Source organism: Pezoporus flaviventris, unplaced genomic scaffold (assembly GCF_033815535.1).
Source record: "Pezoporus flaviventris isolate CSIRO_AGI_PZ_B2104156 unplaced genomic scaffold, CSIRO_AGI_Pfla_v1 ptg000093l, whole genome shotgun sequence".
NCBI classification, from domain to species: Eukaryota; Metazoa; Chordata; class Aves; order Psittaciformes; family Psittacidae; genus Pezoporus; species Pezoporus flaviventris.
Window position 1 is genome coordinate 3,015,472 of NW_026892641.1, and position 18,650 is coordinate 3,034,121.

Here is an 18,650-nt window from a genome sequence, read left to right on the forward strand (position 1 = left end):
ATTACAGCTTTGGTGATCAGTGGCTTCTCTGACATTTGACCTTCAGGTATGGGGCAGAAAGGGTTTTCCTCTTTGATGTCCTGCTTTGATGTTTTGGTGAGGCATATGACAAAGTCTCCAATGGCTTCTGCATGCTACACAAGAAAGAGTTGCTTCTACAGGTTGAGTAAACACTGGAAGGTGAACGTATATTCCTGCATTATGTTGTAATTGTTTGGGGCTTGAACTAAATGTAGTATCTAAAGTGACATGCAGACCTTCCAGATAAAGATAACTGGTAGCTGTTTTCTCTACAGACATCAGGGCTGCACCATTTTCACCCCAGATCTTTACCCTGCAGGTGTACAAGAGTGCCAGTAAGCGCAAAGCACACATCCTGAAGAACCACCCTGGTGCTGAGCTACCTCCAAGCATCCGGAAGCTGCGTCCTGCAGGCCCAGGAGAGCCGGATCCCATGCTGAGCACCCACACCCAGCTCACAGGCACCATTGCCACCCCTCCAGTCTGCTGTCCTCACTGTTCCAAGCAGTACAGCAGCAAGGTATGAGGGCTGTTATATAGCTGAGGGTAAAAACCAGCTCTTTCCCTGTGGTATCTGTCAGCCCACAAGCAAAGCTCTCTCATTCCGAGTCAGAGTGCTGGTTTCATGCTGCCTGCTGACAATGCAGGCACAGCCTGATTGTTTTATGGCAAAATAATTCCCTAAAGAGAGGGAATGAACTGGAAAGAACACATGGTAGTGTTATCAGGGTGCAGTTACAAATGGAAAGGCTTGGAAATTCCTCACTGCCAGTTACAAGGGAGAGGAGTAGGGGAACAAAATGCAGAAAAGGTGACCTCTGGACAAGGTCCCCAAAAGATCTGGCTGTATAAAGCTTATAGGCTGTGGTATTTGAGGCAACATTTCAGCATCAGATAGCTCTAATGACCAGCAACTCTTGTGAGACCATACGTGGAGTATTGCTTTCAGCTCTGGGGCAGCAGCACAAGAGGAACGTGGAGCTGTTGGAGCGAGTCCAAAGGAGGCCATGGAGATGCTGTGAGGGCTGGAGCAGCTCTGCTCTGGAGCCAGGCTGAGAGAGCTGGGCTGGGTCAGCCTGGAGAAGAGAAGGCTCCTGAAGGGGAGACCTTAGAGCAGCTCCAGAGCTTAAAGGAAACCTGGAGAGGGGCTTTGGACAAGGGCCTGTAGGGACAGGCCAAGGGGAATGGCTTTAACCTGCCAGAGGGGAGACTGAGATGAGCTTTTAGGCAGAAGCTCTTCCCTGTGAGGGTGCTGAGGTGCTGGCACAGGGTGCGCAGAGAAGCTGTGGCTGCCCCATCCCTGGCAGTGCTCAAGGCCAGGTCGGATGCAGGGGCTTGGAGCAAGCTGCTCTAGTGGAAGGTGTCCAAGGGACATTGGAACTGGATGAGTTTTAAGATCCTTTCCAACCCAAACCATTCCATGATTGTATGAACTTTGTGATGGTTTTTGATGTCAGTTGACCTGAAGCAGACTTACTGACCGTTTTCCTCATGCTCTCTTACATCTCTCTGCAGACCAAGATGGTCCAGCACATCCGCAAGAAGCACCCAGAGTTTGCTCAGCTCCCGAACACGATCCACGCGCCGCTGGCAACGGCTGTCATCAGCTCCACTCCTGCTGTTCTATCCACCGACAGCACTACTGGAGAGACGGTTGTGGTAAGCACGTGGAACACATTAAATGAGGCCAACAGAGGGAAACAAACAGCCCAATGGCCTCTGGTCTTAAGTGTTTATTTGGCACACACCACTTGAAAGAGTGGCTTCTGTTTAGTAATGACTGGATCAATCTGTGCAGAGGAGACAAGATCTCTGTAGTCACAGAATCCCAGACTGGTTTGGGTTGGAAGGGACATTAAAAATCATCCAGTTCATGCCCATGCCACGGGCAGCGACACTTTTGGACAGTGCAGTACTGGTTGATGCATACCTCCAGTAGCTGATCTGTTCACTGTTAATACATCAGTTAATACATCAGGAGGTGAAAGCTGAGGCTAGAAAAATCAGCTTTGTGTTCATTAGCAGTGCTGGGATGCTGCATAGCTTTAAAAATCCTATTGATCACAACTTAAAACTTCCTGTTTGAAGACTCTAAGTGGCTAAAAGACTGTTCTGCTTTCAAATGTGTAGATTCAACCAGGATGCTGGTGGCTTCATAAACCTGAGGGTGCCAAATGTCTTTACACACTTAGGCAATACAGCTAAGAAAAGTCTCACTCTGGTAGGTGAGGAGGGAAGGTGGAGTATATCCAAGAAGCACTTTTTGACTTGAAAACTAAGTCAGCTCTTGGCAGATGCAGGATTTTTGTTGTCTAATAGCATAGTATTAAGTCAGAAGATTAATTCTTTAATTATTATTGCATAAATCAGTCCTCAAAGGTCCTGACCATCACATTTAGACAGAAGAGACCAATTCTAGTGGATAATCGCTGGTGACTGCTTATGACCCCATCCTCTGGACACATTAAGCTCTTGTGACTCAATGTCTAGGCCCCATGGTGTGACGAAAATAACTACAGCCCTGTGGAAGTACTCAATCCACTTGACAATATGATGTCAACTGATGATGGTCTGTATCGTTCTCTACCTGCTCAGACAACAGATTTACTGACCCAGGCAATGACAGAGATATCCCAGACCCTCACCACGGACTACCGGACTCCCCAGGGAGATTACCAGCGGATCCAGTACATCCCAGTGTCGCAACCCACAACTGGCTTGCAGCAGCCTCAGCACATACAGCTGCAGGTTGTGCAAGTGGCCCAGGTGAGTAGCCCGGTGGGGGACTTGATGTGCTTTTGAGTCCCTCCATATCAAGCCCGTTGCTTTCTTGGGGCTGTAGCACTCGGAAGTTTGTTAAGGAGTAGTTACAAAGAATGGTGCACACTTCTTCATAGATAAACTGGTTGATTGTAGGGTTCCCTCTGTAGGCATTGTGTACTGTGCATAAATCCTGCTGGTCTTGGTCTGCTTGCTGGACACTGAAGTGCTACTTCAGTTTAGTTCTGCCTATCTGGGCAGCTTTGCTCAAGTCTGCTCTAGGAAGGTTTTCCAGCACCTGGGAAAGTGGGTCAGTGGGTGACCCGTTTTTGCAGTTGAAGACTAATTTGTCCTTCCTTGTTCTCAGTGAGCCAGAGCCAAAGTGTGGAAGTACAGAGAGCTGCTTGCTTTTCCCCTTTGTGTCACCTATTAGAATATCAATTTTCTGTGCCTCCTGCAAATAAAACCAAAGTGTAACTGGAGCAACCGAGCTGAGGAGCATAACTTGGGGAGCTGGAATGAATGGGCATAGCCTTCAAGTCTGGTATCCACTGGGTGAAGCTGAAAGTACCACGTGCTTGTATTTCAGTCTGCAGTTCCCTGTTCTCTCTGGCTCCTCATTACAAATGAAGTTATGAATTTGGTTAATAAAGACTAAATAATGGCCTGGCCCCAGTTAATATTGACAGTGGCTGTTGTAATGATATGAGAGCATGAATACTGATTGCTAGTATTAATTTTATCAAGATCTTAGACCTGTACTTAAATTACACCAATTGGTATCATTAGCAAGTGTTGCTCCAAAAAGCTTTTAATCAGTAAGAGTCTGAGCACTTGTCTTGATACAGAGTGGTATCAAAAACCAGTTCTGGGTATGCAGATCTCGAGGATGTATCTATTTTATAGAAAGAAGCTTACAAAGAATGATGGTCCTGGTTTTCAGACCCTTTGGTTGACAGCTTGTATGCCCTTAGCACGGCCTTTTCAGTGGGGTGACTTAAGATGTAACCATCTCAGTGCTATTACAGCTGTTAAATGTATTTCTTGATCTCCCAGGAGCAAAGAGAGGTTAAACACTGGCTTGAACAGGAGTGCTCCATGGTCTCATTAAGGTTCACAGCTCACTGTTGCAGAGCTTGTGTCACAGAAGGGGTTTACAGGACTGCTGCTTTGGTATTCTTATGTTTGTTTTCTCCATTTTCCTCCCAGGCTACCTCACCTCACCAGTCCCAGCACTCCACAGTGGACGTTGGGCAGCTTCACGACCCCCAGACCTACACCCAGCATGCTATCCAGGTGCAGCACATCCAGGTCACAGAGCCTTCGGCAGCACCTCAGTCGTCAGCACAGGTAGTGCAACTTAAACGTAGCCAATTGAAAGATGTAAATGGAAACTGGCATTCCTCAAATACTTGAAGCTCTCCATGCTGTTGGGGGGTGGTTCAGTTTTTGTCCTGACTATACAGGCTGGAGAGGGTCCAGAGGAGGGCCACAAAGATGATCCAAGGACTGGGAAGCTGTGTGAGGAAAGGCTGAGGGAACTGGGCTTGTTCAGCCTGGAGAAAGAAGGCTGCAGGGAGACCTTATCACCATGTTGTAGTATTTAAAGGGTGGCTAGAAAGGAGATGAGACTCCCTTCTTACAAGGAGTCACACAGGATATGCTATAGAACCTGCCCCCATGTTATCCCTTACTAAAACAAGATATGTTTGTAACTTACTACACTGAGAATGCTTTTACCTTTCCTAGGTTGGGGCTCAGCCTTTGAGTCCCTCCTCACAACAATCTCAGCAGGAGCTCAGCCCCTCACAGATGCAGACAGCTACATCGACACCAACCCAAGCCCTCCAGCAGCAGCAGGGATCTTCAGTCCAGCACACGTATCTTCCCAGCACGTGGAACTCGTTTCGGAGCTATTGTAAGTGGCAGCAGCAGCTCTCCCTAGGAATCTGACTAACATATGGGACTAAGATGTGCTCCATTCCTCCAGCTACCAAATGGGATAGTATTTTCAGAGCTCATTAAGATCTGTGATTAATATTTATACACATCTAAGGAGAGAAATAGTTTCAGACAAATGAAAATGGTTGTAGTAGCAGTTTGTACTGTAGGTCCACAATGACCTGGTATGTGATTTGAGCAGGCAGACTGGGCTCCTTTATTCCAAGGATGTTGTATTCAGCAAGACTGCGTGCGTTGGGTAGGGACTAGCTCAAATTTGGATGAAATTGAGGGTATGGTGAAACTATTCCTCTTGTCCGTGCAGCTCTGGGTGGTAATTCAGTGATGTAGGTGAGAACAGGATGTGTTGTCTATGAATGAATTGCCAAATCTGCAGCTCATGTTAGCTGGCACTAAATCTCTTGAGGTCTGTAGAGTTCTACAAGGCTTTACAGTACCTGAACTGCTGTTTAGCAGCCACTGTTTCAGGATTGATATGCTACTGACATAAGATATAATCCTTCAAGATGGTCTTTGAGTTTGACTGAAGGTCTTGATTCTCCAATTTCCATTTTCAGCATCTGAGATCCAGATGATGACCATTCCCCAAGGCCAGTACGTGATCACAGAGACTGCTGTAGGTACACCAGTCACCACTGTCAACACGGGGCAAGTGAAAGCAGTTACTCAGGTAAGAAGAACCATCATGGCCTTTTTGGGTTTTCTTAATCCAGAGTCATGTATCAGGCTTTAAGCATACAGTTTGAAGGGTAAAAAGATGCCAAAGTGAATACTGGGCCACACAGAATAGAGAATAATTTTGCCAGCTTTCTGTTACCTGTAGGATTACAGACTAAGAGTCACTGCTGTCTTACCTTGTAAGCAATCTAGCATGAGGAGGCAGGTGGTTGTTCTGCGTGATATTGGAAATGCAAGTTGTATAGCATGTGGAGAACAAAGAACTTTGAGAGCAGTATTAAGAATGGCTGTTATAACTTGTAGTGATGGGTTGATTGCATCATTAGCTTAACCAAATAGAAAGTAGCCCAATGTACTTGAAAACAAAGGGCAAGCATTAGGTTGTTCTTGGGTACATTTAAATGAAATAAAACTTAATTTCCAAGTTCATACCAAAATGTCTCCAGCACAGCAACAGGAAAGCTACAGACAATTAGAACAGGGAACTTAGACAAGGTGCAATGATGATGATTTTCCATATTCCCCATGCAGACTCACTATGTGATATCTGAAGGTCAGCCTGATCTGGAAGCCAAACAAAACTCTTCGCTCCCCAGTGAGGTCCAGGTCGGCGTTCCCCAGCCCCCAGTCCCCACGGATACCTTGGAATCCCAAACAGGCACTCAGCAGCCCACCACCCAGTACATCATCACTACAACCACCAATGGGAGCGGCAGCAGCGAGGTGCACATCTCTAAACCCAGAACTTTCTCAGCAGAACATGAATGAAGAAGCCTTGTGGTGTCTCTTGCTCGTACTTGTCACCTCCCCCCCGAGCCCAGATCTATGGGTATGCTGGGGTTAAATATGGTTTAAAGTATATGCTCACTTCAGCTAAAATCTTGGAGCTCTTGTTAACGCTTTAAGAGGGTTCAAGTCCCTGGTGACCATGAAGAAGTACCCTCAAAATCCTTCTGGGTTGTTACTTTATGCAGCTTTTAACAAAAAGGACAAGAGGAGAAGTAAAACTTCTGCTTGCTCTGGACTTGATTTTGGGCATGTCTGCTGACCCTTACTTTTCCTTTTTGGAAGTGTCTCCAGTAAACAACTTGTTACTTCAATTTTATGGGGAAAAAGCTTCCCTAATGGAAGGCTAACTGGCTGATGATGTATGTATGTTTTTACTAGGAGCTGTTAAAGAGGAGGCCATTGTGTAAATAGCCAGAATAGGGCAGAACCGCTTCCAATGTCCTCGTTTCAGCAGCCAAGGTGAAAGGGAACATCATCTGCTCGCTGCGAGCAGACTGCCTGGAGAGAAAGAGCAGCAGCAGCCAAGTGTCCATGTGAGGGGATGGATGTAACTATGAAGCTGTGAAGATGTGCCCAAGCAGTCCATTAAATTATTATTCTCATTTTTCCAGCCCTCAAGAACTGTTTACATGCTGCCTGCCCTGCCCTAGTTTACCACCTTCCAAAAGAAGGAAAAGTGCAGTCTTAAACCCGTGTTGTTTGGAGCAAACTGATGGAGGTTGTAGCAGCACGTAAGGGTATTACAGAGCCACTGTTATCTCTTTTTCCCTTCCAGTATTTGCAGGGAAAATCACCTTTTTGCCCAGTAAAACAGACAAAAAGGGTTCACCTTAGCCTATGTAGCAGCTTCTGCTGTAACCTAAAGGTAGCTGTGCCAGGAGAACATGAGGGTGCAGGAGCACACCTCTGAAGAGGCAGGGTAGTTATCTCTGTTGTCACCATTTTTCCCCTTGAAGACTGGATGGAGAGTTGGTTACTCTATTTTCTTCCCCCAAAAGCCTTGTTAACAATGCAGTTAATTTCTTTGGACATTTCCGTAAGATGACCAGCCCTGGACTCGGGAAGCATACAAGAAACACGCTAGTGGACCACTGTTTATGGGACACAAAGCCATCTCTGAGGGTTTCCTGCTTTGGTAGGCCTGGTCTATGTCCAGAATTCATGCCATGCTTGACCAGGAGAAAGGGAAAGAGCAGGTTTATCTTTTTAAGGCAGTGTAATTATCATTTTTTTCTTGCATAATCCTTTTATTTGTTGGTTATTTAATGCATTCTGGTATGTGCAAAAATAGAACTACAACTCCATTGACTCCTGATGGGATGTACTGTGTCTGTCTAAACTTCCAATCACTGCCTGAAAACTCACCCCAGATTGTCTGTGCACAACAGCATACGTGTATTTATAAAACACAAGCAAAGAAGGATCTTTTGTCTTTATGGCCTGTGAGACTGAAGAAATGAGAGAGGTTTTCTGGGTTAGTTTTCTCTGTGCCACAGCGTGTGAATGTGCAACTCCTTGACCTAAGTACTCCAGATCTAGATGAGGATTACACAGGTGGGCAAGCTCCACAGATGTTGTGGGATCAGCCCTGATGGAGTTAAAGCTCTTTGGGAGCTTCACACTTGGACTGGACAAGAGGAAGTCTGGTTTCTTCTGGGCGAAGCCTTGTAGCAGGTATTGCTTTTGGTACTTAACACATCTGTTAATATGGTGTGGAAGGAGTGACTGTGCGTGAGGAGATAAATCCCATGGAGAACACTGGCCAGGCAGAGGTGTTTTGAGGGAGCTTTGAGGTGACTTGCCAAAATATGGATTAACTTGTTCCTGGGTACCACTGTATGGGGCATTCCTGAGGTTGGTGAAGTCCATGAGCTTCCATTTAGTCAAACGCAGTGATCAGTGTCTTTAAATTCAGCACACCTGGGAGCCCATCAGCTTGAGTGTGGTTCCTGCTGATCCAATGAAGTCATGTTCCTGAGGACTGTTGAATTCCAGTGCTGGGCATTGCAATGATGTTGGTGTAGGAGAATAGAAAGGAGATTTGTGTTGGCTTTCCTTAGGCTGCTATATGCTCTTGTACCAAGTCAAAAATGGTGTGAATAGCAGGAAAGTAGGAGACTTGGAAATGGGATACTGCACTACAAGAGGTATCTTAAAGGTGTAAAAGTCTGTAACATCAAATGAGTTTGCCTTAATGGTACTGGAGATGAGGGGTGTAAAACCTGTTTTGCTCTATTTATATTTATTGGAAAGAAGCACAGGAGGAGACTTGTTTAAAGCTGTGAACTATCCCCAAAGGCTAAAACCAATCCTAAACCAGCCTCTTTGCACTCCAGTCTTCCTTATCAAAGTTTCTACTCTGTCCCACCGCAACAGCAGCACGCTCATGCCATCGGCCAGGCAATCCATTAAGGAAGTCATGGTGTCCCGTGTTAAACACGTGCCTCGTCGCCACAGCACCATCCCGGGATCTGGGAATACGATGAATTTTCCTTCCAAAGTAAGACATGAAAGCAACGCCATGGACTTAAAAAACACCGCCACCATGGACGCAGACAATAGTGCATGGATTATCCCCATTTCTGCAGTGCAGAAAGGACACGATTTAGTATTACCTTTAAACCAGAGCAACCCAAACCCGCGCCCTGATGGCCCGCAGTTGAGTGCCAGCAAACGTCTTGCTGGACCGTGGCATTTTTGGGTCCAAATACGCCCACTCGTAGCCGAGCCCCCCCCACTTCGCACCCCTCCTATTTAACTGTGTCTGTTACTGTACGGTGGTGACCGTTGTCGTGCTCATCGTCTTGTGCAACCCCGCAGCTGTACAAAAAACCCATTAATAAACCTTACCCCCCCTTTTTTTTTTCTACAAACCACAATCACGGCTCTTCACTTGGACCAAAGCCGATGGGGGGGGGGGACTTTGCCCTATCGCGACGCGCTTTGTCGCGACACGGAGGAAGACGGGGTGAGCCCCGCGCAGGCGCGGGGGAGGGAACACCATCGCGCATGCGCTGTGACCGCCCGCCTTCCGCCTTCCGGTGCGGGCCGGCCCCCTCACGGGTGCCCCCTCACCGCGGGCAGCGCTCGGCGCCGGGGCTGAGGGGAGCCGGGCCTGGGCCGCGGAGCTCCGGATCCCCGCATCCCCTCCCGCTGCTCGCCGGGCCCGGTGAGGGGGTGACCGCGGTGCTGGTGCTGTGAGAGCCGCGCCCCGAGCCGGGGTAGCGGGTATGGAATGAGGGGGGTTATCCGGTTGCCGGCCCTGTGCTCAGCGTCGGTTTAAGGTGGTTCGTGAGGCGGTGTCAGCTGGTGCGTGAGGGGGGACGGGGCTCATGGGTGCAAGTTGAAGGCTGGAGAAGTCGGGTTCGCGCATTAATATCGCTTTTAGGCTTTAGGTATGTTGTTGTCCTGTTATTTACCTCTATTGACAACAGTTTTGAGGCTTTACATCTGTTATTTTCCTGTTCTGTATTGATAACAGCTTGAAGGTGGCAAGCAGAGTGAAGGGGGTCACCTCTGCTTCCCGGTCTGCCTGTCCCAGGGCATGCCTCACACTGTGAAGCGCTCTGTTGGCCTAACTGGTGTTGCGATGGAACAGTTGCATTCGTTTTATGATCTCTTAGTTATCTCAGCGCCCTTGACTTTAAATAAGCTCCTTCTCCATCATTCCTCACCTGGGGTAGGCATTTCGGGTTGTTGAGGGCCTCGCTGCCTTGCTTAGGAGCAGGCCAGGGTGAAGCATGGACTCCCTGGATCACATGCTGACCGACCCCCTGGAGCTGGGACCCTGCGGGGATGGAGGCAGGACCCGCATCATGGAGGACTGCATGCTGGGCACCACCAGGGTCAGCCTGCCTGAGGACCTGCTGGAGGATGTGAGTAGCGCTTCACAGAGCCTTCATGAACGTGTTTAACTCTCTCCTATGGGGCTTAGAGCAAACTGGGAGGAAGAGAGTGTTTCTGACTGGCCTGGGAAAGAACTCCAGCCTTCCTGTATCTGAAGGGGGATACAAGGGTGCTGGGGAGGGGCTCTGCATCAGGGCCTGTAGCGATAGAACAAGGGGTGACAGGTTCAGACTGAAACAGGGGAAGTTCAGGTTAGATCCAAGGCAGAAGTTCTTCCCTGTGAGGGTGCTGAGGCACCTCTTTACTACAGAGAGGTGGTAAATGCTCCATCCCTGGCAGTGTTCAAGGCCAGGTTGCACACAGGGGCTTGGAGCAAGCTGCTCTAGTGAAAGGTGTCCCTGCCCGTGGCAGGGGTTGGAACAGGATGAGCTTTAAGGTCCTTTCCAGCCCAAACCAGCCTGGGATTCTGATTCTATGAAAACATCTTTTAATACTATTCTGATACATTCTTTTTCCTTTACTTTAAAATTGCCTTGAAGAAAGTACTGTTGGTTTCGAGTTGACTGTCTTGTTGCTATTAGTATCATAAATTCCTTCTCTTTCCTCTTCATGCCCTGTTGTATTCTGCATTTGGTGAGACGCTGCCACGACTTGTGTTACTTCACCCCAGAGAGCCTTAAGGGCTAGAGGATTGTCCAGGACATCCACTCATTTCCTTCGCTCTTGTTTTTGGCTTTCTTTAGCCCGAGATCTTCTTTGACGTTGTCAGCTTGTCTACGTGGCAGGAGGTGCTGACGGATGCCCAGCGAGAGCACCTGAAGAAATTCCTGCCTCGCTTCCCTGAAAACAACCGGGAGCACCAGAACAAGCTCATCACCACCTTGTTCAGCGGCGAAAACTTCCGCTTCGGGAACCCGCTCCACATCGCCCAGAAGCTTTTCCGTGGTCAGTGAGTGTAACAAACACTGGGTGCTGTCGGGGTTCATGCCTCAGCTGGCGATGAGGAACTCCAGTGCTTTTTACCTCTTCCAGATGGACACTTCAATCCCGAGGTGGTGAAGTACCGGCAGCTCTGTTTCAAGTCACAGTACAAGCGGTACCTGAGCGCTCAGCAGCAGTACTTCTACCGGCTGCTCAAGCAGATCCTTGCTTCCCGCAACGTGAGTGTCATCGCTGCTTGAACTGGAAGGTTAAACTGAAAGAGGGGAGATTGGGATTAGACATTAGGAAGCTCTTTACTATGAGGGTGAGATGAGCTCTAAGGCAGAAGCTCTTCCCTGTGAGGGTGCTGAGGTGCTGGCACAGGGTGCCCAGAGAAGCTGTGGCAGTGTTCAAGGCCAGGTTGGACACAGGGGCTTGGAGCAAGCTGCTCTAGTGGAAGGTGTCCCTGCCTGTGGCAGGGGTTGGAGCTGGATGAGCTTTAAGGTCCCTTCCAGCCAAAACCAGGCTGAGAATCTGTGCTTTCTTGTGTTTGGCAACAGATACGCTGTCTTCACAACAAAGTGTCCTGGTATTTGTGCGTTCACAGTTCTCAGAGGTCTTTTCTTTCTGTGGGTTGCTTTTTTTTTGTAGCTCTTATGAGAATATCAGAATTGTTGTTTGCAGTTTTCATGTTTTGAAACTCCCATAGCTCTTGCTTGTGTAGAGCATCTTTTGTCCATGCCCACTTTGTCCCGTTTCCTGCATTTGCTCCTTTACACCTTGTTGTCCTATTAACAAATTATTCTGCCTTCATTTTCTACTGTTTCTGTCATTCTGAAACAAGTGAGGATGCCCAGTATGTACTTATATGAATTTCCCAGCTTCATTGGCCACTGGTATGGAATAAATACAAACCCCTGATTATGATGCCTGTAAATCCATGATCAAATCTTCCTTTGTGAATACTGTTCTCTGCTAACTGCTGAATATAGTCTCTGCATTGTAAATACTTGCCCACATAATTTTATTACACTTAGACATTGAATCATACAGGGTGCATGGATGGAGAGGAAAGTCTGTCTTTCCAAAACGCCCCGCAGTGATGTGGGAAAAAGTATGTGGAAGTGTGTAGGAAGTCTATAGAATCACAGAGTTCTTTGGGTTGGAAGGGACTTCACAGCTCATCCAGTTGTGGCAGGGACACCTTCCACTAGAGCAGGTTGCTCCAAGCCCCGTCCATTTTGGCTTTGAACACTGCCAGGGATGGGGCAGCCACAGCTCCTCTGGGCAGAGTTATTTCCTCTGTAGCCATAAGGGGTGTAGAGTGTTTCCTTCAAAAGAGGCAGTGTTCCATGTCTGTGTTATGTGTTTGACTTGGAAGCTTGGAAGTGGATCTCGGAGCTATGATTAGGTTCTTCTCAACAGTCCAGGTACAATGACAGGGAGTTACTGCCATGTGTGCACAGGAAGGTGTGGGAATTTCACCTTGCCTTTTTCCTCCTTTTAATATTGGTCTAAAATGCTGGTCTTAAAATCAAGTGTGTGGCAGATACTGATACTGCTTGAGGGCTACCACTTCATAAAGAACTGAGGTATTTACCCCACGTTAAACTTGCTGAAAGCATGAGTTGAGCTTACCTGTTGTGGATTGCAATGCTATAGCTGAGACAACTAACATGACATGTGTTTCATCTTCCAGTACCTGCTGGAATTAGCCAGGAAAGGAGGCCCTGAGATGACCATGAGGAGGAAGCACTTCACACCCACCTATGACTCGGAAGAACGGGACAAACGGACACATCGGCGCTACCTGAAGATTCTGAGGGAAGTGAAAGAGGAGTGTGGAGACACCACCTTGTCTTCTGATGAAGAAGGTAATGCCTGCGTTGAGCTAAAGACTAGAGGTGTGAATGGAGAACAGCAGATTTTGATGTGGGAACAGTGTCTTTGATAGAAGGACTGAAACTGGACTCCAGTTTTTTGGCTGTGATAATAGAATTAATGTAGATTGGTGTTAGGAATTGCAGAGATACCTTTATTTCTGTGGTTTAGATCTAAGTGCCTGGCCTCCAAGTTCTCCATCACGTTGCCCAAGTCCACCAGTTCCTCTGAGAGTGATCCCCACGTTGTCAACCTTGGACATGAAAACAGCAGGTGAGAACCAAACTAGGGGTTGATACAGATTTAGGGGTGAGAATGATTTTGAGAGCCTGCAAGAATCAGTCTGAAAATTGATGGTTTGATGAGAAGTGTTGTAGTGCTTCATTTTTGCAGTCTCCAAAGGAGATGGCTCTTCCAGTTTAATCTTGTTGGCTCGTCCTATTGAATCTTGTTCTCCTTGGAAGGCTGCTGATTTCTCTGTTATATGTTGCCTTTAAAGTCTGAGGCATTAGCATAGTCGAGTTAGAAATATCTTGGTGTATATGTTACTGTAATCAAGTCTGTAAACCCTTCATGTGGCCCTGCTAGTTCTTGCTTCTCTTCACTTCCGTACTTGCATCAGCAATGAAATCTGATGAACCAAGGAAGAAAGTATTGAAATAAACTGTTTGGTTAAAAGAAATTGGAGTAAGGAAAATTTTGTCATTGAAATTTAAGGATTGGTTGACATGGGAATGGACAGAAAATGGCATTCTGAGAAGTGTCTCACTGTGCACATAACCTGAATAACATGTTTTTTCCCTGCAGACAAGATAGAAATTGGGGAGGATGATGTGAAGATGATGCTGAAGAAGCACCATGAGAAACGAAAACGGCACCCTGTAAGATGTTACAGAGCTGGGGGGGGTGGGACTGCATTTTACCTCTTAGTCTTCTATCTGTTAGCCATAGAGCCCAGGGTGCTTGTGGGTGGCAAAATGACTGCTACTTCTTGGGGTGCAGAGAAGCATCCTTCAGCCCTTTATTGTAACATGTATTTGGATGCCCTTCAGAACTTGGGTTATCTTCTGTACCCTCGTTGTTAGCTTCACACGCTTTGTCCTTTCCCAGTTTTCATTTCTGTCCCGTTGTCCTGTGCAGGACCACCCTGATCTAGTTACAACAGACGTGACTCTTGAGGACATCATGACCCGAGTGAATGCTGGCAGGAAAGGTTCCTTAGCAGGTCAGTGCCTTGGACACCAGAATTGTACCTTGTACCACAGGGTATCCTGTGTGTAGGAAGAGCTCAGGAGGGATCTGGTCTTGATGGACTGTTGTATCCTTTTGCTCTTCACGTAGCTGCTGACCATGCTGTGGTTGGGAGTTGCTCCGTTTCAGTAGCTCACAGCCAACTCTAGTTCCCACTGAAGGTGCATTCAGCTAATTGATGACATGTCATTTGTATCTCTGCTCTCAGCATCTCCTTTCTAATTTCATATAAAAACTAAAGGTTTTCTATTAAATCAGAGTGCATTGAAGGGAAACCCAAAGATTCATAGAAATGACTGGGAAGATGGAATAAATGATGTGTGAATGAGTCCTACCTACACGCTACCTACATATCTGAATGGATGTTTAAGTATATAGTTTATGACTCTCATTGAAATATGCTAAGAAGCTTTTTAATTGTCCTTCTTACCTTTTACATCTAAAGCTTTATTTGACCTTGCAACCCTCAAGAAAAAGGTGAAGGAAAAGGATGATAAGAAGAAAAAAAAGCTGAAGATTATTAAATCCGAGGTGGAAGATTTGGCTGACTCTCTTAGCAACGCAGATGGTATCCCATCAATGTCTCAGGATCCTTCCCCCATCCCCTTGTCATCTGTCAAAGAGGAGTAAGTGCTTCAGAGGCCCCAGTTTTCTGTGGGACTTCTGTAGGGTTTGGGTTTGTGTAGCTTGTGAAATGCGTAGCTTTTATTGCTGTGTATGAAGGTGAATATTTACTCAGGGAACTTCCTCTGCTTGTGCTCTCTTTCATTTGCAGACCTCTCGAAGAGATGAAGCCATGCCTTGGAATAAATGAAATCTCTTCCAACTTCTTTTCCCTTCTTTTGGAGATTCTGTATCTGGAAGGACCTGCTACTCTTTCTGTTGTAAGGAGCCACCCACTTATCTGGGAGCGTTTGCAGGGGATAGAGGGGTTTATGGCTGTGTAATGGTGATTCTTCTTCAGAGTTGTCCCACGTGGTAGTAGGTTACTTACTAAAGAGATGAAACCCTTTGGGAGTGCACACCACATCCTGTTGTGAACATAAATTTAGTCAGTTTAATCTGTAAGTCTTTCCATACGTATTCTTTAGGTCATGGTTAGATACATTCTGTATGTGAAGGGCAGACATGGCGGGGAAGTTTCTTCCCCTTTGTGGTGTCTGTTGCCTGAAATACCTTGTGATGGTTACTTGAAAATGCCAGGTGATTATTTTCATACCTAAAAGTCTCCTTGTCCCCTGGCTGTGTTCAGCTCTTTTCTATTCAAACAGCCATAAAGTGTGAGACCTTTAATAGAGTATTTCTTTTTCTCTCCAGCTCGAAGATAAAGTTCTAGATTGGCAATCTTCTCCTGCCAGTGCACTAAATAACTGGTTCTCCTTTGCCCCTAACTGGTCTGAACTGGTGCTACCCGCCTTGCAGTACTTGACGGGTGACAGCAGAGGTGAGAATGGCTGTTAACAATACTCATGATGCTTGTACCTCAGTTCTGATCAGGGCTGGTTTATATTATAGAGTCATAGACTGGTTTGGGTTGGAAAGGACCTTAAGCTCATCCAGTTCCAGCCCTCTGCCGTGGGCAGGGACACCTCACACTAGACCAGGTTGCTCCAAGCCCTGTTGAACACTACCAAGGATGAGGCATTTACCACTCCTTTGGGCAATCTGTGCCAGCTCAAATCAACGTTTAATTCATCACAACAATAAATCATTGTACTGTTGACAGTGTTTCTCTGATGGGCTTCATGGCTGACATCTCTTGCTTGTGGCAGGCCTGTTTTGTGTGTGGGTAGTAGATAAGACCCAGTTTGATTCCCGAGTATGCAAAAACATGTGTGGAAGTGCCTCTGGACAGTTTATCCTGCTCAGATCACACACTTCAGGTGGAAGCTTTGAAGCAGGAAGAAATGAGTTGTCTTTGGAGATGATAAAACATAAACTAGATGATGCCTTGAGCAAGCCCCTGGAAACATGTAGTTGGCTTTGACCCGAGGCTCAAGCTGCAGGCGTTCCTTTCAAACTAAATTACTCTGTGGCTCTCACTTGCTTAGTGGGAAGTTTTAAAGGGATAGACAGTGTGGATTGTAATGGCCTTTGCAGGAGGAATATTTGATGTTCTCTGTAATACTGGTGAATACTCTAAACCCTGAGTCTGCTTCCCATGAGCCTAGGGATAGTTACCATACAGTAACAGTTCCCGGTGTCTCACAGCATAAACAGGATCTCAGTGAAAGACTCATTATCCTGTTCTGTCCTTTTCTTGTGCTTGCACTGTTACTGTGAGATGTTTACCGTCCCTTTGGGGGAGTCTAAATGTAGAGGTGCCCTTCACTTGAAGTGCTTTATCTGTCCTTATGAGTCTAACTCAACAGCTTGCACTGCCACAGTAGGATCTGGGTGGTTGGATGACTGTATGATGTCTCTGACACAGGCACTTTTCATTGTAGATGTTCCTTCCAGCTTCTCCCCTTATGTTGAATTCAAGGAGAAAACTCAGCAGTGGAAATTGCTTGGTGAGTATTTAATGTTCTGGGATTTCCACTCTAGGACAGGTTTGTTGTTCTCTTCAGGACTCTACTTTTCAGACAGATCTGTTAATTCATTTGTTGGACCTTTTCCTTTAGCTGAGCACAGATGTGGTTTGGATTTGAGGTTAGTATGAGTAGACAGAGGTTAGTTGGGATTTGAGGTTAGTATGAGCAGCGGACAAGTAGTGAGCAAAGGCACTGGACTGTATTTCTTTATGTCGCTGACCTAACAGTAATGCCCTTCAAATCTGAACACCTTCATGTTTTCCTTCTGTGGAGCATCCCTTCTGGTTGTTCTGAGTAGTTATTAATTCTTACAAATGAATTAAGCTCCTCTGTGGAGCAAACTGATACTGTTCTCATTCTTAGAAACTAAAGAGCAAATTGATAATCAATGTGCCTAGGCTCGTACTGACTGAATTACAGATGGCTTGTGGTTATGTTTGTTCATTTAGCTACTAGCAGGAGTTTTCCATTCTTAACTATAACAATTCCAGCAATCAGATTTATAGGTTTCAAGTGGCAGAGATTTGGAGTCGGGAAGCAATTCTTCTGGTCCCTGTCACAGTTTTTGGTGGAAGTTATGCAGAAATGTGTTTCTGCTCCTGGACTCAGTGACTGGAATTATCTGGAGAGAAGGAACCATCTGCAAGTATTAGGTGGCTGTGACTCAAAACAGTGCCTTGCCCACTATGTAGGGAGTTGAAACAAGGTCCTTTGTACCAACATGGGAGAATAACAGGGTTTTAGCACTTTTGTACACCCTGGATGTCTTCAGGTATTGAAATTGGAGCATCTGTGGTGTGGGAGATGCCTTGTGACTGGTGAGGCATAGAGAGGGGAAAGCAGTAAGAGGCGGCTTTATAACAAATAAAGGACTTATGTTTCCTATTTTCCCTGATTTTTTGGACTAGGTACGTGCCAAGATCATGAGAAGGAGTTGGCAGCACTCTTTCAGCTCTGGTTGGAGACCAAAGACCAGACTTTTTTCAAAGTGAGTCAGAAACATTATCGCCTTCCCCAGCACAAAACCTGGCAGGGTTACATCCAGCACTGACATTTCTCTGCTTTCTGATAGGAAAATGAAGACAGCTCAGATGCCACCATGCCCGTTCCTAGAGTGTAAGTAACTAATACTGCTTGGCAGCTTCTGCAGCGTGTGTTGCAGCTGTGAAGTTTGGTCCTTGCTCCTCTGGATCTGAAGGGCTGGTTGCTTAAAGTGATTTCTCATCGTGGGGCAGGAGGGAACTTGCTAGTGTGATGTTATAAATGCAGTAACTTCACAAAACCAGCTGGTTTTCTCCAGGTTTGCATGTATTATCAGAGCAAGCCTGTAATCTAACTTATGTCCTGGTGAGGAGACTATTTCCAGTCCTGGCTTACCTTCAGGTAGCACATAGAGCATATTTTAAGATCTCTTATTTATATTAACATTAATGCTTTCAGAAATTGGTCAGAGGGATTTGCAGAAAGCATGAGGTGACTCATCCTTTGGGATGTTCTTTGGGACTGTTGTTGCTCAGAACTGATGGTGACCTTTGTTTCAGAAGGACTGACTACGTAGTCCGCCCTAGCACCGGAGAGGAGAAACGTGTGTTTCAGGAGCAGGTAAGAAGAAAATCCTCTTGGTTTTAAATGCACATGTGGAAACAAATTTTTGCTGAAGAGAATTGATATGGGATGGCAGTTTTATACTCTACACAAACTTTGTTAATGCAGTTTCTTCTCTCTTGGAGTAAGTATCTAGGCCTTAATTACAACTTGCTAACATAGACTGGCTGCTCACTTCAAAACCATCTGTATTTCCAATGAGTACTGGGCAAAATTCATTTAAATGGCTAGTACCAACCTTTCAATCTCCTATTCTATCCCCCAGCGTATGAGGATGACTTGTCTCTAGAGCTATTGAGCAGAAGTGCAAGCAGAAGACATGTGGCCATAAGTGCACCCAAGCGTGTAGTTATCTTCTCTATCTTAGTAGGTGCAAGTTGGAAAACCCTAGGAAATCTCTTT

The 18,650-nt window shown here is 46.3% G+C and overlaps 2 protein-coding genes across 10 annotated transcripts in view; both read left to right on the forward strand.

Moving 5' to 3' along the window:
* PRDM10 (PR/SET domain 10) overlaps nt 1-7,971 on the forward strand; it is a 41,983-nt gene extending 34,012 nt beyond the window's left edge. For all 7 annotated transcript variants that reach the window (XM_061476096.1, XM_061476095.1, XM_061476100.1 and 4 more), the window contains 7 exons: nt 341-541; nt 1,537-1,680; nt 2,617-2,787; nt 3,991-4,131; nt 4,531-4,699; nt 5,301-5,413; nt 5,953-7,971. In XM_061476096.1, the coding sequence (XP_061332080.1) occupies nt 341-541; nt 1,537-1,680; nt 2,617-2,787; nt 3,991-4,131; nt 4,531-4,699; nt 5,301-5,413; nt 5,953-6,189 (1,176 nt within the window). In that variant the 3' untranslated portion in view covers nt 6,190-7,971. The remainder of the gene's footprint in view (nt 1-340; nt 542-1,536; nt 1,681-2,616; nt 2,788-3,990; nt 4,132-4,530; nt 4,700-5,300; nt 5,414-5,952) is intronic.
* Nucleotides 7,972-9,911: 1,940 nt separating this feature from the next.
* Nucleotides 9,912-18,650, forward strand: part of NFRKB (nuclear factor related to kappaB binding protein) — a 254,050-nt gene continuing 245,311 nt past the window's right edge. Inside the window, exons 1-14 of one of the 3 annotated variants that reach the window (XM_061476196.1) lie at nt 9,912-10,085; nt 10,800-11,001; nt 11,089-11,216; nt 12,677-12,851; nt 13,030-13,131; nt 13,666-13,739; nt 13,999-14,083; nt 14,555-14,735; nt 14,885-14,993; nt 15,427-15,553; nt 16,557-16,622; nt 17,552-17,631; nt 17,716-17,759; nt 18,185-18,245. In XM_061476196.1, coding sequence (XP_061332180.1) covers nt 9,951-10,085; nt 10,800-11,001; nt 11,089-11,216; nt 12,677-12,851; nt 13,030-13,131; nt 13,666-13,739; nt 13,999-14,083; nt 14,555-14,735; nt 14,885-14,993; nt 15,427-15,553; nt 16,557-16,622; nt 17,552-17,631; nt 17,716-17,759; nt 18,185-18,245 — 1,569 coding nt within the window. In that variant the 5' untranslated portion in view covers nt 9,912-9,950. The remainder of the gene's footprint in view (nt 10,086-10,799; nt 11,002-11,088; nt 11,217-12,676; nt 12,852-13,029; nt 13,132-13,665; nt 13,740-13,998; nt 14,084-14,554; nt 14,736-14,884; nt 14,994-15,426; nt 15,554-16,556; nt 16,623-17,551; nt 17,632-17,715; nt 17,760-18,184; nt 18,246-18,650) is intronic. The other 2 variants (XR_009747360.1, XM_061476195.1) reach the window with 2 other exon arrangements.